General features: G+C 54.0%; 1 protein-coding gene across 1 annotated transcript in view; it reads left to right on the top strand.

Moving 5' to 3' along the window:
* The first annotated feature begins 14011 nt into the window (after nucleotides 1–14011).
* Nucleotides 14012–27931, top strand: part of WNT3A (Wnt family member 3A) — a 54159-nt gene continuing 40239 nt past the window's right edge. Inside the window, exon 1 of the mRNA XM_007988211.3 lies at nucleotides 14012–14082. Within this exon, the coding sequence (XP_007986402.2) occupies nucleotides 14012–14082 (71 nt within the window). The remainder of the gene's footprint in view (nucleotides 14083–27931) is intronic.

Below are 27931 nucleotides of genomic sequence, written 5' to 3'. Positions count from 1 at the left end.
AAAAGAAAAAAAAAAGTTATATATATGCATATATAAAAATGTGATGTGTATATATGTAATATATGTATAATATATATTTTATATATATACGAATGAGATATATACAGTTGGCTCCTTAGCAACATGGATCTGAACTGCATGAGTCACTTACGCTCAGATTTTCTTCTGCCTCTGCCACCCCTGAGACAACAAGACCAAGCCCTCCTCTTCCTCCTCCTCCTCAGCCTACTGGATGTGAAGACAAGGATGAAGACCTTGTGATGATCCACTTCCACTTCGTGAATAGTAAATACATTTTCTCTTATGAAGTTCTTAATAACATTTTCTTTTCTCTAACTTACTATATTCTAAGAATACAGTATATAATACATATAATATACAAAATATGTGTTAACTGTTTATGTTATTGTCAAGGCTGCTGTAGTTAAATTTGGGGGAGTCAAAAGTTATACATGGATTTTCAACATGCAGTGGTTGGCATGCCCTAGATTAAGATGGCCACTATAGAGAAAACAAAAATAGAAAACAGCAAGTGTTGACTGTAGAATGAAAAAGACACCCTACAAAATGGAAGAAAATACTTGCAAATTATATATCTGATAAGGGATTAACATCCAGAATATATAAAGAACTCTTACAACTCAACAACAAAAAACTAATTTAAAAATCAACAAAGAACTTGAACAGACATTTTTCCAAAGAAGACCAATAAGCCGCACTGGAGGAGGTTGAAGAGACATGACAGCTAAATGCAATGCATGATTCTGACCAAGACATTCTTTTTAAACAAGGCTTTTTGGGACAAAAAGCTTTTTTCATCACCCTTGAACTGCTGTGACAATTAGAAGGCAGTAATGAGTCAAAGTAGTGTCTTGATTTCAGTGGTTGTATTGTAAGTATCAAAGTTCCCAAGACCCTGCCTTGTGGAAACCCACCCATCCCTCAGTAGGGACCTAACCTCCCAGCCAAGCCCTGGGCATTCACTCATTCCTTGGTCCTTTGACTCAGAGACCAGGCTGCTCAAAGATTAGACAGTCAGGTGGAGGGGTGGGGACAGTTGTTCTCATGCCGTTGGTGAGGGTTCTTTCTGAATGTCAGTTTAATGATACGTAGCAAAATCTTCAATGTGCATGACACCTTGGGACCAACTGTCCCACTTTGAGGAATTCGTCCTAAAAAGGCCTTCAGGGAAGGAAGAACACAACTGCCTGTTAGCAGCCCCAGGACTCAATTGACAAGCCCTCCCTGAGGAATGAGATTCTCCCCACCCTGTAGTGTCTCTCCCCCGGAGGCCTTCTCCACCCTCTCCATCTACAGGCTTGCAAAAGCAGAGTCACCCCAGAGGGGAGCAGGCAGATGGGGAGATGGACCAGATAGGACAGAAATGTCCAGAGCGTGCCCTTGCACGTAAACCCAAGATGGGATTCTCCTTGTGTTTGTCTTCCCTGGAAAGGGCCAAAATAGGTACCTAGAGAAGAGGGAAAGCCCCACAAGAAAGGGAGGGAGCAGAGACAAAAAGCAAGATAGAATCAGAGAATGTTCTGAGAGAGAGTTGCGGGGGACAGGCCAGCCGGCCAGGATGGAGGGTCTGGAGGCACAGAGGGGCTCCAGCCCAGTCCCCATCACTATGTGCTATGTGTGGATGCAAGTCCATAATCTCTCTGGACTGGTTTGCCCACCAGTGAGATGTGAGGCTGGGCATTTGGGCTGGAATTCTGGGATTTTCTATTCCATGGCACTGCCTAGGACAGATTAAGACTCTGGAGGCTGGAAGTGTGGAATTAGTGTCTATTTTCCCAGTGTCACAATGCCTCCCCTTGAGTTTATGATGGTCTGAAAGCTGTGCTATTTTCTGAGTCAAGATCTGACAGAACTGGGCTAGAAGAGGGGGCTCTTTGGACACCAGAGCCCAACTAAGCATCTGCCATACTGCAGTGAAGAGTAACTGCTAACTCTGCTGCAAAACCTGGAATCTTGGTCCATTTGCTATTGCTTATGACAGCATGCCTAAAACTGGGTAATTTATTTTAAAAAACAAAATTTATTTCTTATAGTTTTGGAGGACAGGATGTCCAAGACCAAGGGGGTGCATCTGGTGAGGGCCTTCTTGCTGGTGGGGACTCTCTGCAGAGTCCTAAGGGAGTAGTGGGCATCCCATGGGGAGGGTGCTAGCTCAGGTCTCTCTTCCTCTTCTTAAGCCATCAGTCCCACTTCCATGATGACCCATTAATCCACTGATCCATGAATTGATTAATCCGTTAATGAGGGCAGGACCCTCTGACTCAATCACCTCTAAAGGCTCCACCTCTCAGTACTGCCACTTCAGGGATTACATTTCAATATGAGTTTTGGAGGAGACAAACGTTCAAATCATAGCAACCAGCTTGAACTAGGCCAATGTAAGGCCCACCTTGGACAGGTGATAGACAGGTGAGCTCTCCACTGTGGTTTTCCAGGCTGACCAGAGCCAGCTGAGCTCACACATGTCCTGACTGCAGAGAGGGCAGAGCTCATTTCCCAAAGGAAGAGCAGGGACCCCAGGCTCTCTACCAGCTGCACTAGAGATTGAGCCATCCATGGTGGTAGCCACTGGCCATGCATGGCTACCTACATTTAAGTTGAAATTCATTAAACTTAAAATTCAACACTGGGTTCCTCAGTTGCATTAGCCACACTGTCTAGAGAGAGTTTACACTGCAGCAGGGAGGAGGACTGAGTCCAGGGAGTTCAAGTTGGCTGGGGTTCACAAGGCAGAGTGCCAGGCAGGAGTGACTGCATAGAGAGAGCTCCCAAGACTTTCAGAAGTGTTCCTCAATGTATCCATCTGAGTGCTGGCCAGTGCACACATGTGATGAAACCACTACCTCAAAGAATTAGAGAAGCAATCCTCAGAGCTCACACAGTGCCAGCAACAGTTTGTCTTCCCAATAGCCAGAGTGGAAAAATCTAGTGATTCATAGGACATCAGGTGGAATGATCAGAAGGGTATTGCCTCAGTGCTGGGGAAAAATTAGCCCTGGAATAAGTGCTGCTTAGGTTCTGCCTAACAAAGCTTAAAAGCAAGCCTCAGAAGAATTAAACTGCTTTCAAGTAATTTTACTCCATTCCAGAATAAAGCTGAAAAATATTTATAAGAATACAAAAGTATTCAGAACCAAGTAAGGTAAAATTCACGATGTCTGGTATCTAATCAAAAATTACTAGGCATGTGAGTAAAAAGAAAAATGTGACTCATGAATGAGGAGGAAAATCAATCAAGCAATAGAAACAAACATGATGACACAGATGATAAAATTAATAGGCAAGCACATCAAAAAATTGCCTCTAGTGCTTCCACATGTTCAAGAAGACAGAGGAAAGATGGAGCATGTTATGTGTGGAGAAGGAGTAGATATTTAAAAGCACCAAATCAAACTTCCAAAGATGAAAACTATGATATCTGAGCGGACACATGCACTGAATGGCATTGATGGCAGTTTAACACTGCAGAAGAAAAAATTAGTGAACTTGAAGACATAGCATAGAAAAAAGGACTGCAAATATGAAAAGAGAATCAGTGAGCTGTGGGAAAACTTCAAGCAGCCCAACATAGATGTAAGTGGAATCCCTGAAGGTAGGACAGAGTTATCACAAGGAAGTGCCTTACGCATTTGTGGAGGCTGAGCACATCCAAAATTCATAGGCTAGGAACTCAGGAAGAGAAGACCATGGACAGGCTCAACCCATGGGCTTTCTGTCTCTATCCAGACAACCCAGGAAAAAGAGAGGGGACAATGACTAATATCAACAATTAGAAAGGTGACATCTCTATAGATTCTATAGATGTTAAAAAATGAACAGGAATAAACGTCTACATGCCAATAAATTCAACTTCTATAAAATGAACAAATTCCTTGAAAGACATCAACTACCAAAGTTTGCACAAGAAATAAATAACCAAAATAGTTCTATAGCTTTTTAAAGAACTGAATTTGTAGTTACAAGCCTTCCTACAAAGAAACCAGGCAAGATGACTTCACTGGTGAATTCTAGCAAACATTTAAGCAAGAAATAATAACAATTTCCACAAACTCTTCCAGAAAATTAAAGAGTTGGAAATACTCATGAGTATTTCATAAGGCCAGAAGTATCCTAATGCCCAAATCAGACAAAGACATTATAAGGAAAAAGAACTCTAGATCAGTACTTCTCAGGAACATAGATGCAAAAATTCTTAACAAAGTTTTAACATATCCAATCCAACAATATATAAAGAGGATGATACACCATGAGCAAGTGGGATTTATCCCAGGTATGCAAGGTTAGTTTAATATTTGAATATAAAGTAATGCAATTCACTATATTAATTGACTAAATAAAAACATAATTGTCTAAATTAATGCAGAAAAATCATTTAATAAATTCCAATATTTATATAAAAACTCTCAGCAGATTAGAACTAGCTGTAAACTTCCTAAACCTGATAAGCGGCATCTATGAAAAACTACAGCTCACATCACACTTAAATAAAACACTGCATGTTTCCTCCCTAAACATCAAGAACAACACAAGCACACCCACTCTCACCACTTTTATTTGGCACTGTCCTAGAGTTTCTAGCCAGTGCAATAAGACAAGAAAAAGAAATGAAAGGCATCTAGAATTTAAAGGAAAAGGTAACCTGTCTTTATTCACTGGTAACACAATTGTTTACATGGAAAACGCCAACAAATCTACAAAAAAGAATAAATCTGCTGGAACTGATAAGTGAACTTAGGACAGTTGCAGGAAACAACATCAATATGCTAAAAGTCAGCACTAGCAACAAAACATAAAAATGGAAAGAAGTAATACCACTTTAAATAGCTGATAGCTTCTGAACTAAGAGGAAGCTGCAGGTAGAGGGGGCAGGTGGAAGATTTAGGAGAGTATGGAGGTGGTTGCTGAGCCTGGTATGAGAAGAGCCTGGAGAGAACAGGAACGAATGCTTTGCCGAAACTTCTGGATCCATTGGGCTGGAAGACAACTAGCAAGGAACAGCAAGGAAGGAACCAGCAAGGAAGCTTCTGGACCCATTGGGTTGGAGGACAACCTCAGCAACCCTCTGAGGAGGGAGAGAGAGAAACTCTCTGCAGAGACCGCAGGTTGTCACACAGAAGCTGATGGCCTCGATTTCCTCCGTGAAATGGGAGAGTAGGGTGCTGTTGATAGTCAGAAAGGGTGTGCAGGCTGTGGATGCTAGGGAGGAAGCCCACAAAGGGGCTGATGGCTTGGCCTTGTAAGAAACAAAACATCATGTCTCCTTGGAGTCATATCTCCTGTGCCTTGCCAGGCATAGCGGGCCCCAGCCTCTTCAACCAGGGAAGACGGCAGCCAATGGATACCTGAATGGCTTTCTCTCTTCACCTGTTCCCCCACTCTCCTGTTCCCTAGAACCATGTTCCCACATAAACCACCTACATGCAGCACTTGTATCAGGTTCTAAAAATCCCACCATGTCCCTGGAGCTCAGGATCTTCAAGGCCGAGGGGAGGCCCTAAAGGTGAAGCTGGGGGTGAACCAGAGTAAAGGAAAGCATCTCCAGTGATGAGGGAGTCCAAGACCCATGATCCTGGGTTATGGGGGTGGACAGGAGGAGCGTGACTATCAAGCTGCCCGGGCCCAGGCCCAGGCCCATGTGTGAACAGCAACCCTGTGAATCTTGCTCTTGGCCTCTGAGCCCTGGCTCTGGATTATGCTCCAAAGATGGTGACATCGCATCTCCTGTGGTCTCAGGGATCAGCTGGGTAATGCAGGCTTCAGCAAGTGTTGTGGTCACCACCATTCCCATGAGATAGGTCATACCCACAATGTAAAATCCCACTTGGGCTGCAGGACAGCCAAGGTCTGGGGAGGAGGCACCGCTCATACCACCCATAACCTTGCCCAGAAGGGGCACTGCCTCTAAGGGAAGATTGGACCCGGGTCCCCCTTCAGTGCCGCCCTCCTCTGGCATCTCCACTTGGTGGCAGTATTGGACCAGAAGAGGAACTCCAGCAGGCAGCCACCAACCAGTCCCTAAGAGCTGCTGTGACAGCAAAACTTAGCTCTTTCCACAGGAAAGTCTGGGGAGTCTAATGCCCTCATTTCACAGGGAAATAAGGTATAGCCTGGAAGCCAGCATTCTGGATAATTAATCTGCAGGATTCCAGAACTCCATGATACTGTGATTTTTTTTTTTTTTTTCTTTTGAGATGTGGTCTCTGTCACCCAAGCTGAAATGCAGTGGCATAGTCACGGCTCACTGCAGCCTCGAACTTGTGGCCTCAACCAATCCTCTCACCTCAGCCTCCTGAATACCTGGGACTACAGGCGCACACCACCATACTCAGCTAATTTTTTATAGAGACGAAGTCTCACTATGTTGCCCAGGCTGGTGTCAAACTACTGGGTTCAAGAGATCTGCTGGCCCCAGCCTCCCAAAGCACTAGAATTACAGGCATGAGCTACCTGTCTGGCCCACTGCGATTTTCTTTTATTCCCAAATTTGATTTTCTTATGATTCTAAGATTCTCCATCTATGGGTCCATGCTTGGAGAATCATAACTTTCTAAGACCAGAGGGTTCTGCTGACTCAGTTCCCCTGCATCCTATGATTCTGTGTTTGGGTGATTCTAGCATTTCATTGCCATTTCATAGGATCAACCAGGATTAACCACATGGCTAAAGGGAGAGGCTGATGGCCCTACTTCCATGGTTCCTGGATTCCATCTTCTCTTCCCCATAGGAAGGTCCACAGTTCCCCACACATCACCAGGCCGCCTGCAGAGAGCAGGTTCAAGAAGTCACCTTGCAATGAGAATGAGATTGTGTGTCTCCTACATCACACCCTAACGGAGAGAGGCAGCGTGGACCTGGGAGGTGGATGGCTGGGGTGTCAACTGAGAAAGACATGTCTGTTGGACCCCAGAGTTGATTTTCATGGCATCCAAGAGCTGCCTGTGAGAACACACAAAGTTTGATTTGTGAAGGGATGGTCACACAACAATCGTGTCAGCCTTCTCAAAGGTGGCATCCATGGCACAGCATGTGAAGGGCTTTGAGTCAACAGACATTCCTGGTAAGAAAGCAGTGTCGGCCGGGCGCGGTGGCTCAAGCCTGTAATCCCAGCACTTTGGGAGGCGGAGACGGGTGGATCACGAGGTCAGGAGATTGAGACCATCCTGGCTAACACGGTGAAACCCCGTCTCTACTAAATATTACAAAAAACTAGCCGGGCGAGGTGGCGGGTGCCTGTAGTCCCAGCTACTCGGGAGGCTGAGGCAGGAGAATGGCGTGAACCCGGGAGGCGGAGCTTGCAGTGAGCCGAGATCTGGCCACTGCACTCCAGCCTGGGCGACAGAGCAAGACTCCGTCTCAAAAAAAAAAGAAAGAAAGTAGTGTGGGGGCGTGGAAGGATCCCTGGAGGCTGAGACCTGGAGACCAGGGTCTGCCCTGCGGGCCCATTGCTCCTTCCACTTTGCCTTGAGCCCAGTCTTTCTGTACAAAGAGGGGCTGACCTAAGGTTCCAGTTGCTTTCATCAGGTGGGATCTGGTGAAGGGTCAAAATGGAACTTTAAGATGGGTCGTTGAAGGGGTGACACCTGAGGAGAGAGCACTGTCTCAAAACACTGAATTATTTCCCAAAGAGGTGCCCCAAGCCCCTGCAAATGCACTCTCTAGGGAGTCTGGCCACTGGGCCCCTTGCCCTCGTTCCACACGGCAGCTCAGAAAGGCAAGCTCACGAGGACTTGCTCGTGTTCTCCTACCCCCTCGTTGCCCACAAGAACTCCCAAGCATGACCCCCATCCTGGCACAATCTTCTGCCCTGAAGCCAGGAAAGGATGGCCTTCTGAGTTGGAGTCCTGCAGTCGGTCTTCCAATCTTGGAAAGAAACATATACTCTACAGACGGTGAGCCTCAGAGAGAGCCCAGCCCTGCTGTGCTGCCTCCAGGAGGCTTAGGCAGCTGTGCCTCCTCATTCAGCCTCACTGAGCCTTTTCCACTTCCAGAACATGGTAAAATTCACTTCCTTCTGACCAGACAGTGCTTGGTGGAGCACCAGGCACACATGGTAGTCACTGTCATCACTCCATTCCAGGAGCCTTCAAGAAATCATTTCATCTAACCGACATTTACCATAAGGACATTTTGGAGGCCAGGCATAGGGGCTCACCCCTGTAACCCCACACTTTGGGATGCCAAGGCAAGAGGATCGCTTAAGCCAGCTGAGTTAGAAACTGCAGTGAGCTATGACGGCACCACTGCACTCCAGCCTGGGCGACAGAGTGAGACCCTGTCTCAAACAAATAAATAAAAAAGAACCTTCCAGAGAACTGAAGGAAAGTGGATATTTGATAAGAGATCTGGGCTGGAGAGAAAAGGCTTTTAAAATATAAATATAATGGCAAGCTCAGAAAGACAGATACAGGGCAATGGTAAGAAGCAGACAGGTAATCAGACTGGGCTGCTGGGAGATGCTCACTGAGATAAGCAGTGCAGTGGTGTGCTGCTGTGAGGGGGAAACGGGGATGGTGCCCCTGCCACCCTGCTTTGTGACTGGCATGCACAGCAAGGGGGCAGAGCAACAACCTCTGCGGACTGGACCTGTCCTGGGCAGGGGCCTCAGGGAAGCCATAGACCCCGGTCTGAATAAATACACAGCAGGAACCCAGAGCTGCAGATATGAAGAACCCACACACAGCCTCCCACAGGGGGCAGGTGACCCACAGGAAGACAGACAGCCCTGAGTTCACAGCCGTACCTGCAAAGCCCTGCCAGGACATACCCACATCAGCAATGTCCATGCCGGCTTTCATGATGATATTAACGCGGAGGAGGTAATTCCCACAGTGCCTGAGTTGAACAATGCCAACAAAGGTGGAGACGGGGCAGAGGAACAGAGACAAGGAGTGTAGAGAGGGGCTGCAGACAGGAAGAGCAACTCACAACTGTGCAGGAGGGGTCATCGGCTGTGACAGGAAAACACACAGAGACTGACAGAAAGACAGGACGGCCATAGGAGGTGGGAGGCAGACAGGTCTGTGGCCCAGAGACCGTGTCTCACCACAGCAGCTTTGGGGAAGCGGGTGGCCATGTCATTTTCCTTGTCTCTGTTCGGCTGACCTGCGCATCTCAGGCCCAACCCTGGCTGCTCCCTTTCCAGCTGCAGTTCCCAAACTGTGTGCTAAGGCACCCTGGGATGCCACAGCAAATTCCCAGGGTGTTGCAGAATTTCACACCTGTAATCCTAGCTCTTCGAGAGGCCAAAGTGGGAGGATCAGTTGAGCCCAGGAGTTCAAGACCAGCATGGGCAACATGGTGAGACCCTCGTCCCTACAAAAAAATTTTGTTTTAAAGAAAGTACAATTGAGTCTTGGACAACATGGGGGTTAAGGGCACCAACCCCCTGCAAAGTCGAAAACTTGAGTATAACTTTTGACTCCCTGAAAATGAAACTACTAACAGCCTCCTGTTGACCAGAAGCCTTGTTAATCCCATGCACAGTCAGTCAGGACATACGCTGCATGCCATGTGTGTTATCCACTGTGATCCTACAATAAACTCAGCTGGAGAAAGGAAACTCCTGCTCAGAAAACCTAGAAAAGAAGCCAGACTCACAGTTCACGAGGCGACAGTGGGTCCTCATAAAGGTCTTCATCCTAGTGGTCTTCATATTGAGTGGCTGAGGAGGAAGACAGAAGCAGGGCTTGGTCTTCCTGTGTCAGGGTGGCAGAGGCAGGAGAAATCCATGTGTAAGTCACCCAAGCAGTGCAAACCTGTGTTGTTCAAGGGTCACCTGTCCTGCATGAACATCACCTTGTATGGCCTGGGAGCCAGGACCTTGAACAACAAGTAAGGGTGTTGCTTCCGGAGGGCCAGTAACTGCAGTTAAGTGAGGATGAAATAAAAATATGATTAATTTATTTTTAACTGATATGAGTTTTTTTCCCAATAGCTACTAATCATTAAGTTGTTGGACCTAATTACTTAATAAACAAAGCCCTTAGGTATTTATTTTGGCCTGAGGAGCTGGGGAAAAAATGACTATAAGTTTCATTTCATTTCATTTCATTTTATTTGAGTCAGGGTCTCACTCTGTCACCCAGGTTAGAGTGCAGTGATGCAATCATAGCTCACTGCAGCCTTGAACTCCTCAGCCCAGGTGATCCTCCCATCTCGGCCTCCCAAAGTGCTGGGATTACAAGTGTGAACCACCATACCTGGCCAATTGAAAGTTTTGACCTCAAGAACCCACTGCCCGTGGAGAAGGCATCCAAAGAGTGACCCCCACAAGGAGGGTCAGGGAAGCTTCTAGAAGGGAGCAAGTTCCAATGGAACTAAGCGTGGAGGGGCACTCTGTCTTCTGACCCTGTCCTGCTGCTGTTCCTTCCAGGGTCCTTCAGCCAGAAAGCCCCCAGAGCCTTGAACTCTCTGTCTGCCCAAACCCCTTCCCTGTTTTCCCCCAACTTATTTTTGCTCAAAGGAGGAAAAAGAAGGAAGCAAAAGATGACCAGTTAGTGTCTGAAATCCTGGCTTGCCCCACCCATAACAGGGACTCACACCTGCTGTAGACAGGGAACTCACTACCTCACAAAGCAAACTGCCCATGAGAGATGTCCCTCCCACCTGGCTTACCCCACCCAAGCAGGGGTCTTACAAAGCTTCTGGGGTGGGCAGCGCCTCCTCTCGCCTGGGGGCCTATTCTGGAACGAGGGAGCACGCTCCCTGGGCCCTCCAGCAGGCCAGAAATGATGTTCCCTCCAGCACCATCCATACATGAGAAGTTTTGTTTCATTAAACACATGACTGGCTGCTCATGGCTTAGCTCCAGAACCGCCCAGTTGTCAGGCCTTCTCACACGTGCTCTCTCCGAGGACCATGAGCACTTTCCTGATGCTGGCTTGTAAAGGTCTCACCCACCTCCCCATTCTACCTGTTGGAATGTAGGTCTGTGTCCTGGCCAACAAGGAGGTCTGTGGAGACAAAGTCGGGTCTCAGTTACCTTTCAGCACCCACCCGGCATGCCCCCAGGAGCCTGCCCTATGCCTTGACCTCGACCTACCCCATCCCAGTCCCCAGCGCAATGACCAGGTGGGGACGTAGACCTTGACAGGCTGGTCAGGGATAGCTCCCTTTAGGCGACAGCAGAGGGCGCTTCCAGGGAGGCCCCTCACCTTCCGCTGCACCTCAAGCAAGGGAGAAGAGGTGCTGTAGGCAACATCACCCGAGCCTAGAAGACACTCAGTGGCAGCCCCTCAGGCCCCTGACACCCAGCTGGGGTCCCACCCTTGCTCCCCCACTCTGCTCTCCACCCCACCCCAGCCCAGCCCCACTGACTTGGCTGCTCTGGAGCCGAGGCTCTCAGGAGGCTCACAGAGGGAAGGAGGAACCCCGCATGGTACAGGCAGGTGCCCAGGAGCTAGTTCCAGAAGTCTCCACCCACTCCTCCACGCAGCCTACCCTGGCTCCCTGGTATCCAGAGTCTTCAGAAACAGGAGCCCTCGCTTGAGAGCCGGGTCTGGGCAGGCTGAGCTCCTGCCTGGGGCCTCGGGGTCTGCTCCTCCCTTCATCTTCCGCAGCCTGGGGAGCCGCCGGCTCTGTGTGTCCACTACCCAGGTGGCACTGGCAGAGGATGGGGCCTGATGGGGGAGAAGAAAGCAACCAGGAGGAGGCGCTTGGGAAACCAAGGGGCAGGAGAGCAGGACTGAGCAGTCTGCGCTCACCTGCCCCCTTCAGTGAGGTCATGAGGCCCATCCTGTCGGCGGGCAAGGCTGCCCTACTTTGTGTGTGCAGAGCTGGCATCCTCTGGGGGGCTCCCCATCACCAAGGCTCTAATCCCTGAGCCTCATTGCTGGGGAGGTGGGAGTAACAAGAGTCTGCGTGCCTCAGGCTGGGCTCAGTCGCCCACCCCACCTGCAGCCCAGGTTTCCCCCAGTACCATAATTGGGTGGGATTTTTGCTGCAAGGCAAAGTCCAGAGGAGCACAAACACGCTCCCTCCCCTCTCCCTCCCTGCCCCCACAGCGGCTTCATTCCAGAGTTCTTCCCTCCTTCCCTCTGAGGGTGGGGGCCCCCTCAGTGCCTCGGAGAAGGGGGTGGGCAGCCGGGCATGCCTAGAGGGAACTGGATTCCCAAGGTAGTGAGGAGCAAAGGGAACTTTTCTTTAAAGAGAATGGCTGTCACTCTGAATTCAGGTCTCCTGACATAGTCACGAGGTGACCCCTAGGGCTGGTGTCCACAGGACCACAGGCTCCCTCTGCAAATGCAGAACCAAGTTGTGAGTGGGGAACACTGTGGGAAGCAGCTGCCTCCATCAGCCAGCCAGCGACACACCTGGGGACACCTCAGCCATCCCCTCCCTGAGAAGCTGCACAGAAGCGGCCACATGCCCATCCCTGCCTCTCCATGCACCTCCCTCCCGCAACTCTGCAGCGGCACAGGAGGCCTGGCCCACAGGCTGGGCAGTGCAGGATCCCCAGAGAACACACCACGGATGAATCTGGAGTTGCTTGGAGCTCTCAGAAGCTCCCAGAGCCTCCTTCCTCAATTCCAAAGTGGCAACCAAGATTCCTGCTGAGCTTAGGTCACAGTGTGACTGCAGGAGGACCAGCCCCGGTGGGAGAGTGCCTCTTTTTTTTTTTTTTTTTTTTTTTGAGACGGAGTCTCGCTCTGTCGCCCAAACTGGAGTGCAGTGGCCAGATCTCAGCTCACTGCAAGCTCCGCCTCCCGGGTTTACGCCATTCTCCTGCCTCAGCCTCCCGACCATCCCAGTTATCAGGTCCCGCGGGGGAGGCTGGAGACACTTCCCCTCAGCAAATTGCAACCTCCCCAGGCGGCTCCTGGGGCTCCACATGAATATGCAAATGACTGGGAGTTGGAGAGTTGACTGGTCACTGGGTGACCTTGGGCAAGTCACTTTCCCTCTCTGGTCTTCCCCTGTCCATCAGCAAACTCCTACAGTTTAACTAAATAGTCAGAAATCCCTCTGGCTGAACAGGCTGCATAGCTCTGGGCAGACCTGGAGGTTGGTGGTCCCAGAACCTGGGGGCAGCACTGCGCTTCCCCACCGTCCCATCGTCCCATCGCGTCAGGGGTTTCCACTGTTCTCTTCCCTGGTGGAGTGATGGGGAGAAAAATGGAGGGGTCAATCCCTGCGCCACAGAGAGTCCCACTCGTCCCCCACTGTGACCCACAGGCGCGTGGCTGCACCTTGGAGGTCCACCTGGCCGCTGTCCCCATTGCAGGCTGCACCCATCCCGGACCCTTTCTATCCGCCGAATGCGCGGGCAGTCCTGGTCTCAGAGGAAGGAGTCCGGCCGCAGGCAGACAGGGCCAAAGGACGTGCACCAGACAACCGTCACTCCCGCCTCAAACCCCCGTCCCAAGCAGGTTGTTGGATGAAGGGGAGACCTAGCCCAGACACCTCGAGGGCAAGAGACGGAGCTCGCCATAGACCGGGAGCGAGAGGGGGACTGCGGGTCCCACCGTGAGCTCAGGGCGCGCGGGGCTGGAAACCCAGGACTCGGCCTGGGAGACCTGAGGGGCGCGGCCCAGGAGCTCCAGGAGGGCACTTGCGGATCGCGCAGCCCCAGGCCAGCCGCCTGCCCATCTGGCGCACCCCAGCGCCCCGCACACACCTGGGCGCCCGCACACCAGGACGTCCTCAGACACACCGGCACCCACGGCAACAGGAGGGGGCCAAAGCCGCCGCCGCCGCTCGGGCTCCCAGGGCCCCGCCCGCCCCTGCCTGCCCCGCCCGGGCCCCGGCCCTGGCGGGCGCCCCCCGCGGCGCTGCCCCGCCCCCGCCGCCCCGCGCCGCCCCGGGCCTCGGCCCGCAGCCCGGCCGCCGGCCCACCTGGCGCAGCGCCGCCCTCGGAGCCCGCGCACACCCGCGCACCCGCGGTCGCAGGAGGGCCCAGCGACGCCGCCGCGCCAGCTCCCAGGGCCCGGCCCGCCCCGGCGCTCAAGCTCTCGGGGCGGACTCCCGGCCCTCCGCGCCCTCTCGCGCGGCGATGGCCCCGCTCGGATACTTCTTACTCCTCTGCAGCCTGAAGCAGGCTCTGGGCAGCTACCCGATCTGGTGGTGAGTGAGCCTCCTCGCGTTCGCCCCTGCCCCTGTGCGCCAGGCCCGCAGCAGACGGCCCCCTCGGGCAGGGACCCCACGATGGCCGGAGCCCGCGCCCTTCTGCTCCAGCCCAGCGTGCGGGCCGCGGGCGGTTGGTTTTCCTGGACGGCCACTTTGGACCTGTTCAGGCCGCTGGGACGCGTGGGTGGCGGAGCTTCCGGAGACATTGGTTCCCGAGCGGGGGAGTAGGGGAGGTTGTGGAGGTCCTAGCTGCCCCTGGCGTCGGACAGGGCGAACAGTGGGCTGGGGAGAGGCTGAAAGAAGGTCGGCACGCACGGTCACCGAGGGGACAGGCAGCTCGAGGCCAGGGGACAGGCGAGGGAAGAGGGCAAGCGAGAGGGAATTCGCCGGAGACTTTCCTCAAAAACCGTATCTTACACACAAACACACACACACACACGTTTTAAAACAAAGTCGGTGAGACAAGACTGAACAGCTCGGAGCAGCGTGGTTACGTAAAGAAAGCTGGGACCCGGCGGGGAGTGGCGCAGAGCCGGCGGCGGGGAGCACTGGGGGCTGGCCCCGGGCCCCGCGCGCCTCCCCGCCACAGTCTGGGCGCGGGGTTTTCCAGGGGTCCTCTCTGCGAGCCCTTCGCCTGGGTCCGCATAGCGAGGAGGGGCTGCTGTACAGAGAGGTAAGGGTGAGTTAAGCACGGGGTGTGAGGGGCTCCAGAACCCTCAATCAGAAAGCTCTTAGCTGCGCCCTCCATGCCAGAAAAGGCGCGTTCCGTGAGACCCTCCCCAGGCTGGCGATGGAAGTGCAGATAAACCAAAGGAAGGGTCCCCAAAGGTCTCTCTCAAGCCTCCCACCTCCACCGCACATATCCTGTGGGAGGGGGAACGGGGACCACATTTTCGCCAGGGCTTGTGATCCCTCAGAGCCCTCACCAAGCAAGGGTCACCCCAGTTCCGAATTAAGGGCACTCTGAGATGCCCAAGATTGAGGAACACAAGTGGCAGGAATGTGGGCGCTCAGGGCCAGGCGCAGCGCTGGTAGGACCCGCAGTTGGAGAGAAGCCTCCCCACAAGCATGCACACTCCCCTCCCCATCATTCTCCGACGGCAGCCTGGAATTATAATAATTACGCCGAGGGGAAGGGGGGAGACCCAGCGAGCCGAGGTACATCTAATCCGATAATAATTTTTCTCTTCGAGATGGTTCAGGAGCGGGGGCTCCCGCGGTAGAGGCGCCGGGCCAGGAGCAGCAGGGCGGGGAAAGGGCAGCCCTAGGCAGCTGACGGGCCTGGAAGAGGCCGCGAGGCCGCGGGGACGCGCTTCGGGGACCCCCGCGCACCCCCACTTCCGCGTGCCCTATTTCCTGTGCGGCACCTGCGGCGCCCAGTGGCCCACCTGAGGGCCAGGCTCAGGGCGCGCCTTGGGGCGCTGGGATACTGACGCGCGTCCAGACGGCCGCAGGGAGTCAGGGGCAGCGCGTTTGTCGGAGAGAGCCCTGAGGGCGGCCAGCTTACGCACCAGGCAGGCTTCTAATTAGAACCCGCCGCGTTCCTGAGCGCAAAAGGAAGCGCCTTGGCCCCCGCGCCCTTCCCATAAATGTCGTCAGCCTCCTGGCAACCCTGCGCCCTAGGATCTTTGTCCTGTCGGCCCTGAGGGTTCCTAGCCTCGGTCCCCATCCACCTCATACGCATGTATACCTCCCTTTCACCTGGGCCCCCTGTGTTCTACTCTGAATGGACCCTGAGACACCCTCCAGGACAGTCAGGTATTCTGCAGGGGAGCCAGGAGGAGCAGAGAAGTGAAGTCCCTGTACCCTCCCCACCCTCCCATCAAGAGTGCAGGACAGTCCTTTGGCCACACAGGGAAGGGGGACATAGAACCCCCACCTGACACTGATGTGGGTGGGTGGTGAGGACCCCTCCCCCATCCCCACCCCCACTTTGTTCTCAGTAGGGTTCTCACACTTGGGGATTCTCTGCTTCCTGAGAAGCAGCCTCCGCTTGGGGGAGGCTGGCTTCCTGGGGACAAGTCTGCCCCCTTCTTGATCCCCTCTCTGCCCCCAGGCAGGCTGCTCCTGCTGGAGCAAGCACATGCCTTCCCCCAGGCGTGAGCAGCACACGGGCAGCATAGGGAGGAAGACTCACAGAAGGACACAGCGCTGCAGGACCCCTGCTGCTGGACCCCTGCCACTTGTGTCCTGCAGTTTAATAGCCAGGGAAGATTCTCTCTCTTTCTCCGAGTCTTCTACCCAGTAGAGCGTCTCCTCCTTTCTCCTGTCTCCCAGCATCCTCCCCAGATTAAGCATCACCAGGGGAGGAAGGGACCTTGGCCCCTGCCAGGTGGGCTCCTGGTGAGCCCCAGTGGAGCAGAGCAGGCTGGGGTGGGTGGCCTCTCTGTAACTCCTCACCTGCGCCCCCAGCCCCTCCCTAACATGAAGCCGCTGGCCCCTTGCTTCTCCCCCCTCCACCATCACTAGCACATGAAAGTGAAAGTGAAGGGGAATCTCCTCACCTGGAGAAACAAACCAGGAAACAGCCCAAATCAGGGTAATTAGGCTTTTGAAGTTGGCAGAGGAAGAGGCAAAGGTGTCCATGTGTGGCCAGCAGCACTGTGAGAGTGTGAAGGGTCACCTGCCTCCCCAGGGCTGGGTGGCCCAGAGGTGTCTTACACCCACATAGCAGATGCCAGCAGTCCCAAGGCCGAGCGGGTCTGAAATGCAGAGACGGGCCTGGTCTAACACTGAATGGCTCAGAGCTGCACAGATGTCCAGGGGCATCCATTCTGAGCTCATCCAGTGACAGACAGGAGCCAGGCAGGAGACCAAACCAAGGCCTATGCACCTGACCACCTGCGTCCCATGAGGCCACAGATGGCAGGAACCTAGTGACCCCCACCTCCCTGCACACCCCTTCTAAGCTGAGTTCTCAGGAACAAGAATTCATGGAAGAGTCCATGTGGACAGAGGACAGGGCAGTTGCGCTGCAAGGAGACCGAGGCCCCATCTGAGAACAATCCCCGGGCACGCCCGCACTCCAGGGCACTCTGAGCACCTCTCCCTTCTTCTTCCCATGTCTGGGTTAATGGCATCTTGTCATCTCCCCAGGGACCCCACCAGGACCCTAGAGGTAGGCCTGTGCCTCCCGCCACCACCTCCCCAGGGTCCAAGCCCACTTTGGGGCTCGCAATTGGATTTTGTTCATCTTTTAAGTCCCTCGGCTGCCTTTACCAGACTGGGCTGTGGCACTCCCGCCACGGCCACCTCCTGCTTCCGTTCTCAGTCCTGGCCCTCCCCTGGGACTCACACCCTCCCAGCCACCTGGAGTTGCTACCAGGCCTGGTGATAGCCACCCCTGCTGCCTGTCAGAGCACAGCAAGCTCCGCCCCTCACCCAGCCCTGCTGTCCCTCTCAGGCCGTTCCTTCTGCCCGGCCATCACCAGCTCCTGCTGGACTGTGGGCTCCTGAGCACAGAGGCCTGGCTGCCTATAGATGGCCACCCCGGTTGTCCCAGGGAAGTGCAGTGTGGGTCGTGTTCAGCCTTTTCCCTTTCCCTGACCTGCTCCACAGCCTCACTCATGCTCCCTCCAGAGTCCCCCTCACATCCCTCTGGACCTCGAGCTTGTCACTATGACAGAAACACATCGTGACCTCCATTTTTATAGGGCACCTCACACAGCCCTCGACAAAACATGTAGACACTTTCAGGCCCCCCACTCTCCTACACACTCATGGGCGCAAACAACCTCCTGGGCACAAGAGCTCAGCCCCTCATCCCAGCCCTTCATGGGCTGGAGGGCTGGCACCCCTGGAGGCCCTACTCAGCCAGTGTCTGCACCACACCACCGCCAGGCACCTCGCCCCGTGTCCTCAGTCCTGATGGGCCTCACTGTGGTGGGGAGACAGCTTGACTGGAAGACGGGTCAGGTGAAGAGGCAGCTTAGGGGGCAGGAGCCAGGAAGGGGTGCAGGAGGGAAGGAGCTCGGCTGGAATGATGGGTCAGGCAGACATGTGCGGCGTGTGGGCAGGTGGCTGCAGCATGGGTGTTTCGGGGACTGAGAGGGGCCAGTCGGGCAGGGCAGGGACATGGCCCAGGGTACCCAAAAGCTCAGATGGGAAGGGCCTCGTGATAGGAGGGATGGGTGCCACTCCTGGAGTTGCCCTGCCTCCACATTAGCCTGTGACTGGCACACTCCCTCCACAGGCCCGGCCTCACCCTAGCCCCTTCTTCCTTCCCCCTTTGCCTGCATCTATCTGTGTCTCTCTGTCTGTTTCTCGGTTCCCTGTCTCTGTTCGTCCATGTCTCCATACCTTTGTCTCTCAGTCTCTCCCTGTCTGTCTGGCTCTTCCCTGTATCTGTCTCTGCCCATCTCTGTCTCTATCTCTCTGTGTCTGTCTCTGCCTCTTTCACTCTTTGTCCGTCTGTCTCTCTCTGCCTGTTTCTATCACTCTATCTCTTTTAACCTCTGTCTCTCTGTCTTTTGCAGTTTCTGCCTCTCATCTCTGCCTCTGGCACTGAGGACAGCAGTCACTAGTAAATAAAACTCATGAAACGAGTTGAGTGGAGTCATCAGGCCAGCCCTCCCAGAGCTGTGGGATCTCAGGGCCCTGGGGTGGCATTGCCCCTCAGAGCTGCCCACACACAAACCCCTCCTGAGGGTGACAGTCAGGAGTGGCCACAGATCCATAGCCACCACAGGGACCCACCACGCCCTTTCAGAGCACAAAAGCTCCTCCTGCCTGGCGCTGGCACCTCAGGCACTGGCCAACTTGGGTCCTTGAGGCCAGCTGCCCCTCTGACTCAAGAGGCTTGTTCCAATGATGTTTGCTTCGCATAGGCCTCCTGGAATCCTTTGTAGCAGGGAGAACAGGATGAGTAGATACAGTCACAGCAGCCCAGTCTTAGGGGTGGTGACCACTCAGTGGCCACTTCTTCCACTGGGTCCCTTGTGCACATCGCCGTGCTGTGAGGAGGGAAGCTCCAGTGTCCAGCAGCCCTCCCAAGATGCAGGCAACAGGGCTCGTGCCATCTCCATCAAGGGACCCCGTTGGGGCTTCTCAACGTGGGGCCTACCGTGCAGAGCCCAAATGTGAACGCTTGACCATCTGTCCATGAAGAAACCAGAATAGAAATTGGGAATTTAAAAAGGATTTGGTGACATTGTAGCGGTTTGACAGTGCTGCAACCATTCCTGTGGATTTTGTAATAATGGAAATTTAAAAACAAACCAACAGCATCCCTCTGTTGGGACTCTAGTCTGAGAAAGCCAGCCTGAAGCCACACCTGCAGTGATGGGGGTGGGGAGGTCTCTCAATGTGGACCACTGCCTGTAGCCCTCATCCATTGGATTTTTGACCAAAACGCGAGTCTTCTAACTTGCCCCCTTTACCAGTAGTTGAAGGACTGCGTTGCTGTTTCTGTTCAGAAGATCCACTTCATGTCTCTGAAGGCAGTTGGTTGGGGAAGAAGGATTAGACTCTGTGTGGCTCAAGGGGCGGGGCTGGGGCAGAGGTTGCAGGTGCCAAGGAGGCTGGTTCTGGCTCCTGAAGAGAAAAGGCTCCCTAGGGATGAGAGCCAGTGCCCCGAATGGTACCTGGGAAGTGCTGAGCTGCAGCTACCGAGGCTGAAGGAAAAGAATGTCATTCACAAAGGAGACCTGTACAGCCCCATAGACAGGGTCTCACTCTGTCACCAAGGCTGGAGTGCAGAGATGTGATCTCGGCTCACTGCAACCTCGACCCTCATGGGCTCAAACGATTCTCCCATCTCAGCCTCCTGAGTAGCTGGGGCCACAGGCATGCACCACCACGCCCAGCTAATTTTTGTATGTTTGTAGAGACTGGTTTCACCATGTGGCCCAGGCTGGTCTCAACCTCCTGGGCTCCAGCAATCCTCCCATCCTGGCCCCTTGTGTGTAGCTGGGATTACAGGCTCATGCCACTACGCCTGGCTAATGTTTTTTATTTTTTGTTGAGATGGAGTCTTGCTTCATGGCCCAGGCTGTGCACTTTAATGTTGGACAATCCCCCACCCCACCCCTCACTGGTTACAACCCTGAGGCTGGTGAGGGGCACATGGCCTCCTCCTTGGCCTCCCTACTGGCCTCCCCAGGTGACACCCTGGAGGTGTCTCTCACATTGCTGCTTCCACATTCCTTCCCCGGCAAAACGTGCCGCTGCCGCCCAGGGAAACTGGCAAGTGCGTGGCCGCGGGCACAGGAGCCGCTGTGCCTGCTGGGACTCGTTCAAAGTATGTGTCAGTAATCCCAGCTGGGCCAGCGGGCAGGAGGAGGTGCGGGTTGGGAAAGCTCCAGGCAGGGCTGGGCAGCCTGGACTGGGAAGGGGTGCCGACACCCAGGAGGGACCTGGGGGCTCTAAATCCTGGGGACCCTAGCCAGCTCACAAGGTTGAGCTGCCAAGAGTGGTCTTCCAGGCAGCTGCAGTTCCACCACTGGGTGTGAGGAGAAGCCAGAGCCTCAGGGGTCTCCCGGGCAGGTGGGCACCCTTGGGAAGTCTCAGCCTGGGTGAGCTGGGATGTCATCCACCAACAGGCAAACACTCTGAGCTTCAGGTCTGAGGAAGGAAACCTTATCCCTGCCCATGGAGTGGCCCTGATCTTAAGAAGACAAAGATTTGGAACAGGATGTTTGCTCCAGAGGCCCCACAGAGGGGAAGCCCACTGGCCCAAGCAGGACCCTCCATGGCAGAGACATGCACCTGCCCTGGTCCTCCATACCTGCCTGTGTTGCAGCTGTGCTGGAGCCAGAGGGGGTCCCAGGAGGCGGCCAGCTGGGCTCAGGGCACAAATTGCATCCTGGAGGGGCAGCCCTGGCAGGCCCGCGAGTGGGGTGCACTGGGTCCCTCTCAGGCCAGGAGGAGGCTGAGATGACATCCAGCAGGGCAGCAGGACCTGAGAGCAGTGCCCCCATTCCACACACTGTTCCCCTCCTCTCTCAGAGCTTCAGGTAGGAGAGGGGTCCATAACCCCTTTAGGCAGATGGGGAAACTGAGGCCCCGGAGGGGAAAGAGAGAAAGAGCAAACAAACAAATGAGGAACAGGGCCCTAGTTGAAGCCCATGCCTGCCTTCCAGGCCTCCTGTCCACACACCTGGGTGGAGCATTACTGTGAGGTCTCCACGCCCCCAGCAAACATGCAAGCACAGAGCTGTGCCCCTGGTACATGGGTGCTCTGAGTTTGCTAAATTTTACTGCTGAAAGACACCAGGCCTGGACTTGAGAAACCTAAGAGCCTGCCAGCCTCAGAAGGACTTGCACGGGAATAGTGGAGGCTGGATATGATGGCCACTCAGGATCCCCACAGCTGTGTGGCTGCGAGAAGGCCTCCACGCTTTGCCCTGAGCCTCCATCCATAGGGATTAGGTAGCACCTCCAGTGCCACCACATAAGATGGGAAATTGCACGTGGGACCAAACCAAGCCGGAGAGGCCAGCATGGTCTGGACTGGGCTAGCCTACCGCCTGCCTTGTGGTCCTGGGCCAGCCTCCTTCCTCCCCTGCATGTCACAGCCAGCGTCTCTGCCGTACCTCTGGCGAGCTGCCTGGCCTTTCGACAGAAGTGAGGGAGTGAGGAAGAAAAACCATTAGTGCCTGCAGGCACGGCTGCTGTGACTTTGGCCACAGGTGGGAGCCGTGGGTCTAGAGACTGGGGCCATTTTACAAAACTACATTTGTGTGTGTTTTGAGTGAATATGACAGCCTCCCCTTCAAAACAAACTATTATTGGAAAAAAAAAAAAAAAAAAAAAAAGAACCTAACAGCATTTGTGAAAATCTGGAAGGAAAGACAAGTCTGTGATGTTATCAACTTTTTCAACTTTTTGTTTTTCTAAGAATAGAAACAGTTTGTGTTCCGTTTTTGAAAACTCATTAAGCATCATCTCCGTTTCTGGGGACTTCTGGATGATTACACGATGGTTCCAGTAGGCCTTGTGGTGCTGGAGTGCTGTGATCTGCTAGCCCAGCTCTGCCGTTCACTCCAGAGCTGGGATTCCAGGGAAAGGGGACAGAGCAAGAGAGGCTGGAGATATTGGAAGAGCAGGGGCACATTCCCTTGGGACACCGATTTTGCATGGCCAGAGGGATATCTGGTGTCCCATCCAGTTGGGCAGATAGAATTCCAGCCACTCAGCTGTGTGGCGGCTGGACGTGGGAAACATGGACTCTTCCTGGGACACTGTGGTGTTGGCAGTGAGAGGGCAAAGGGAATGAATTCCCCATCCGGTGAATCACAGGCTCGGGGTGCAGGGCATGGGGTCAGGGAGGGCAGGCTGGCCTCAGCCTCTCCCGGGGGATTGGGCCCAGCCTTCCTGCCCCTGCTGTTCCCACCGCCCCGAGGCAGGGCCCAGACCTCACTGCGATCCAGATCGATGGCATCCATCCAGGAAGTGAGTAGGGAGTGACGGTTGACAAGATCACCGCCCCCTCCCTCCCTCTCGCGCCGCCCAAGTGCTTACCTGTGGTTCTTTGTATGAGTGACCCTCAGCAAGGACCCTTCGTCCCTGACCAGACACTTGTTTGCATGCCTACAAAGCGTGGGAGAGGTCGAAGGAGAGATTGGAGAATTCATCAGAAGCCCCAGAAGCCCAAGTGGGAGCTCCTGGCCCTGACTGCTGGCTGGGGCCACGCTTGTCTTAGGGCACCAGGCAGGACAGCGGCCACTCGTGGCTGCTCCGCCCAAGGCCATGAGCAGGCAGGAGCCACGGACTGACAGCCAGTGCTCAGGGTCTGTCCATGCCTGTCACCTTCCAGGCACCTGATGTCCCTTTCCATCCCCCCACATGCTTTAAGAGTCTGCTACTACCTTGCTCTTTTGGGGACCCTTTTTTAGGGTGGAGGTAGGTCCCTGGCCCCCCCAGGGTGATTATCAGCAAGACTGACTCCCCAGAGACTTGACCCAAGGAAGCCCCCAAGGACCCTCAGAGTCCTCGTGAAGACAGACATGGCCATGGAGCAAGTTTAGACTCAAGGAAGCCGTAGAAGTTTCCCTGTTAGCCTTAGAATGTCCAAGCCAGAGGCAGCCTGGGTGAACCTAGCACATGTTCCCCATGGCACTCATGCTTCTGGGGCCACCCTTTAGAGGAACCTGCTCTAAACCATGACCACCCAGTTCAGCTGGGGAAACTGAGGTTCCAACAGTCCCAAAGCTGCAGGTGCAACAGTTAGGGCCACCACCCATGGCCCCCGGGTGGCCTCCTGGGGTGGAAAGGGGGCTGCACTGGGGACAGGAAGCCCTGTGATGTCTTGGGTCGTCAGCTGCAAGGAGGCTGTCCAGGCTCTGTGTGACTTGCGCCATTTATCTCTGACTCGTTTGTAAATGTTATTTTGCAGGGACTGGGGTTTCATACATGTACTCGTCCATTCTGCATTGCTATAAAGGAATGCCTGAGACTAGAAAGAAAAAAGGTTTAATTGGCTTAGGGTTCTGCAGGCTTTACAAGCATGGCACCAACATCTACTTCTGCTGAGGCCTCAGGGAGCTTCCACTCATGGTGGAAGGTAAAGGGGGGGTACATGTGTCACACACGGGAGAGGGAGCAGGGGAGGGTGCCAGGCTCCTTCTAACAACCAGCTCCTGCATGAACTCATTACCGCAGGGAGGGCACCATGCCATTCACGAGTGATCTGCCTCTGAGACCTAAATGGGTGGGACCCACTAGGCCCCACCTCCAACACTGGGGTTTGCATTTCAACATGAGATTTGGAGGGGACACACATCCAAACTACATCAACACATTTGAAGGGCATTGTAGGATCTTAGAAAGCAGCGGCCCCTGGAGGCCAGCATGCAGGAAGCCCTGTTCTGCTGTATTAGCCAGTAGCTGTGGCAAAGCTTCATTCCCTGAGCCTTGGCTTGCTGCTCTGGGAGGTCCCAGTGCCACCTATGCAGGTCATGTGGGTTTTGGGGAGCCACATGACTGGAACCTGTGTTCAGGTCACCAGTGAGCTCTGCTCAGCAGGTGGAGGCCAGGTAAGGGGCTGGGTGGTGGTAGTAACAGGAGCAATGCTGGGTAGTGGAAGGGACAACCAGCTTCAGCAAGGCTCCCTTTCAGAGACAAGAGTGCGGGAAAGGTGGAGAGGCCACAGGAGGAGGGAAGAGGAGGGACTAGCTCTCTAAGACCACAGTGGCCGGGCGCGGTGGTTCACACCTGTAATTTCAGCATTTTGGAAGGCCAAGGCGGTAGGATGGTTTGAGTCCAGGAGTTCAAGACCAGCCTGGGCAACATAGAAAGACCCCATCTCTACAAAAAATACAGAAGTTAGCCAGGCATCGTGGCACAGACCTGTGGTTCTAACTACTTGGAAGGCTGAGGCTAAGATGGGAGGATCCCTTGAACTCTGGAGGTCAAGGCTGCAGTGAGCCCTTAGCCTGGATGACAGAGCAAGACTTCATCTCTAAAACAGTAAATTAATAAAATTTTACAAATAATAAAGGCCATGTCGATAGTCTGGCGGAGACAGCGGTGGCTCAGGTCCCTGGAGCTTGCCTAGCAAGATGCCGGAGGTGGCAGCCTGGCCCTCAGATCCTTCTTCTTCTCTGGGTCTGAGAAGCTTAGGTGTTGGAATTCAGAGGTGGTCAGGAAATGCCAGCATGAGCAGGAAAGGGAGAGGGAGTATCTGCTGCCTGCCAGTGCTGCAAGACCCTGTCTCTACAAAAAATACGCAGACTGACCTCCCCAGTTTGGGCATGAGCGTCATTTTCATGTTCCAAGGTCGGATCTGGGAGTCCAGGTTGCATCGTATTTGATGCATCCTGAGAACTTGTGCTGAGAACAGGACCCTGGGGACACATGATCTCGAAGACTGGGTTCTCATTCACTCTCCATATGCAGAACCCCTCCCCAACTCACTGCAGCCAATACTCCCTGGCGAGACCCTGAGACAGGCCTGTCTGTCCCTTGTCCCAGGCAAGCCTGGCCCACAGAGTGTGGGAGGAGGAAGTTACAGGTCATGGTTTCTCAAGCACTGATGGATTCCAGGCATCTGCATTCTCCTTGGATTAGAAATTTGGATCCTAGGAGCTTTTGGGGGCTGGGGAAGGGATAGTGCCTGTGCAATTTAGATTTTTAATTTTTTTTAGAGACAGTATCTCACTCTATCACCCAGTCTGGTGTAATCAGAGCTCACTGTAGCCTTGTCCTCCTGGGCTCAAGTGATCCTTCCACCTCAGCCTCCCAGGCAGCTGGGACTACAGGTGTGTGCCACCGCACCCAGCTAACTTTTGTATTTTTGTAGAGATGGGGTCTTGCCATGTTGCCCAGATTGGTCTTGAACTCCTGGCCTCAAGCAATCCACCTGCCTCAGCCTTCCAAAGTGCTGAGATTACAGGCATGAGCCACCGTGCCCAGCCTTATTTTTGATTTTCTGTTTAATGACCCAACTCATCCTTCAAGGCCCAACCAAAATCTGGCGACCCAGTGAGCCTCCTGGGCCCTCCTCTGTACTGTTTCCTGGCCCCACAGGAGCTCCCCCTCTGCCTGCCAGCTTTCCACCCTCCTCAGGCAGGGTCTGTGGCCCAGGCCTTCTGGTGACCTGGTGCTGTCAGAAGGAGAAATCTCTCAGGAAGCAACTCAAGGAACTAGAGGGGCCCTCTGGTCCACAGGAGGCAGGAGAAGCCCATCCTGACCCCATATCCACAAGGGCCCGTCAAGGGAGGGGACCCATCAGAGCTGTTAGAGGCCAGGGATGCTGGAGCCACCTCTGGGATGGCAGCTGGCCACCTGCACCCTGGCCATACTCAGGAAGATGGTAGGCCAGGGCCCACCCAGGAGGAGGGTGAGAGGGGCACAGAGCTGGCTGACTCAGCACCCTGAGAACGGAGGCTTCAGACTTGGGAGTCCCCCTCTCTGCTTTCCCTAGAGACCGGGGAAAAGGCAACCCCTCCCAGCTCCGAGCCTGAGAGCCCAGGTAACCCTGGCTCCGTGCTGGTCATAGTGTTCTGGGGTGGGCAGAGTGACAGCCCCCAAAATGAATGCAGCATCTAGCCTTGGAGAAGGGATGCACCTTGGAAATGGCCACATCCCCCAGGGCAGTCCCTGTTTTGTAAGCAGCAAACTCTAAGTGGATTCCTTTGTTTCTCCTCATTCTAAGTCTCCAAGTGAACAAGGACATTCAACTACTCAAGTTTTTCCTTCTTTCGGACACCTCTTGCTCACTTCTCTGGCTGTAAGCCAGGCTGGCCCTGGAGCCTAGGTACTCAGCCCTTCTCAGACACACTCCCAGGCCTCAGCCATGACACTCAAATGTTTGTCCCCTACAACATTCCATTAGGAAAATTCTCAAACATCTGGAAAAGATGCAGCCTTTGGACATCAAAGCCTTGTGTGTCCACAGCTCACGCTGAAGTCAGCCTGCTTTATCTCACACCCACCACCCTCTCCATTCTCTATCTATCTGTCTTATCTTTTTATGCTTACGTCAGTCTGCTCTGTCCCAAACACTGTAGCAGGCACGTCCTGAACCAGTGCTGGATGTTTTGCAAGTAACATCCCACATGGAGTCTCGCCATAGAATGGGTGAAGGGGAAGCATCTGGGTTCATGGAATGGAGGCACCTCACCTGGGGCAGCCACCTCACCTCACCCTGGCTTAAAAATGGAAGCCCCTTGCCTGTAATCCCAGCACTTTGGGATGCCAAGGCGGGTGGATCACCTGAGGTCAGGAGTTTGAGACCAGCCTGGCCAACATGGCAAAACCCCATCTCTACTAAAAATACAAAACTTAGCCAGGTGTGGTGGTGCACACCTGTAACCTCAGCTACTTGGGAGGCTGAGGCAGGAGAATCGCTTGAGCCAGGAGGGGGAGGTTGCAGTGAACCGAGATCACACCACTGCACCAGCCTGGGCAAGAGTGAGACTCCATCTCAAAACAAACAAACAAAAAAAGGAAGCCCCTGCAGTCCTGGGCTAAGCAGACAGTTGGTCTCCCAGCCTTACCCTACAGGGGCACCTCAAGGCCCCTTTGCTGGGGTTCCTGGGTGCTCTGAGGTGCATGGTTTGAAAACCACGAATCCAGCCCCTATGGTCACCTCCCTAGCCTGGTTCAACCCACCTTCTCCTGTCTAGAGGCCTCTCTCCCACAGTCCAGATAAGAGACAGCTGACCCTGGTCACCACCACTTGGGCTTGGGCAGTGGCAGTGCACACCATACCCCAGGGACCCCGGATGGGTCATCCAGTGGCTGGGACTCAAAGGAAGAGAGAGGATAGGGGAGGGAAACATGGAAGAAGACTGTCCAGCTACCTACAGCAGGGACACCAACCCAGCCTACATCAGGGCTGGCCTTCCTGGGAGTACTGGGATCTACAAAACGGTGGAGGGGGTGTGCAGGGACACCCGGGGCAGGGTACCTGCGTATAGTGAATGGATAAAGGAGTGAACAAGGGAGCCGACTGTGCAAGGACAGACCACAGGGGTGCAGGCTTGGGTGGTGGCCTGGGGATGCCCATGGGGTCTGGCGTGAGGTTATGCACTCAAATGGGGGCCAGACAGGAGGGAAGGTGACCAGGGAGAGGGAGGCCAGATCTCCAGAGGGTAGACATACTGGGGACCCTGAACGCTGGGTCTCTACTAAAGAGATCCAGACTGGTTGGATCCAGTGGACACATCGACAGGTGGTCGTAAGCATGAGGAACTCTCTTTCCACCCACCTCCACCAGTGCCCAAAAGGACCTGGTGATTTCTTTAAATTGAGGTGTATTTTGTACAGCAAAATGGAAGACCCTAAGTGCATGGCTCAATTCGTTCTGATGTGAAGCACTCACGTAACCAACATCCCAGTTAAACGCAGAGCACTTCGGCCAGGCTGGCCCAGCAGAGCTTCCCTGATGACAGGCACATTCCCT

The sequence above is a fragment of the Chlorocebus sabaeus genome, chromosome 25, assembly GCF_047675955.1.
Source record: "Chlorocebus sabaeus isolate Y175 chromosome 25, mChlSab1.0.hap1, whole genome shotgun sequence".
Classification (NCBI taxonomy): domain Eukaryota; kingdom Metazoa; phylum Chordata; class Mammalia; order Primates; family Cercopithecidae; genus Chlorocebus; species Chlorocebus sabaeus.
The sequence above is the reverse complement of the archived record's forward strand: the minus strand, read 5'-3'. Positions and strand labels throughout refer to the sequence as shown.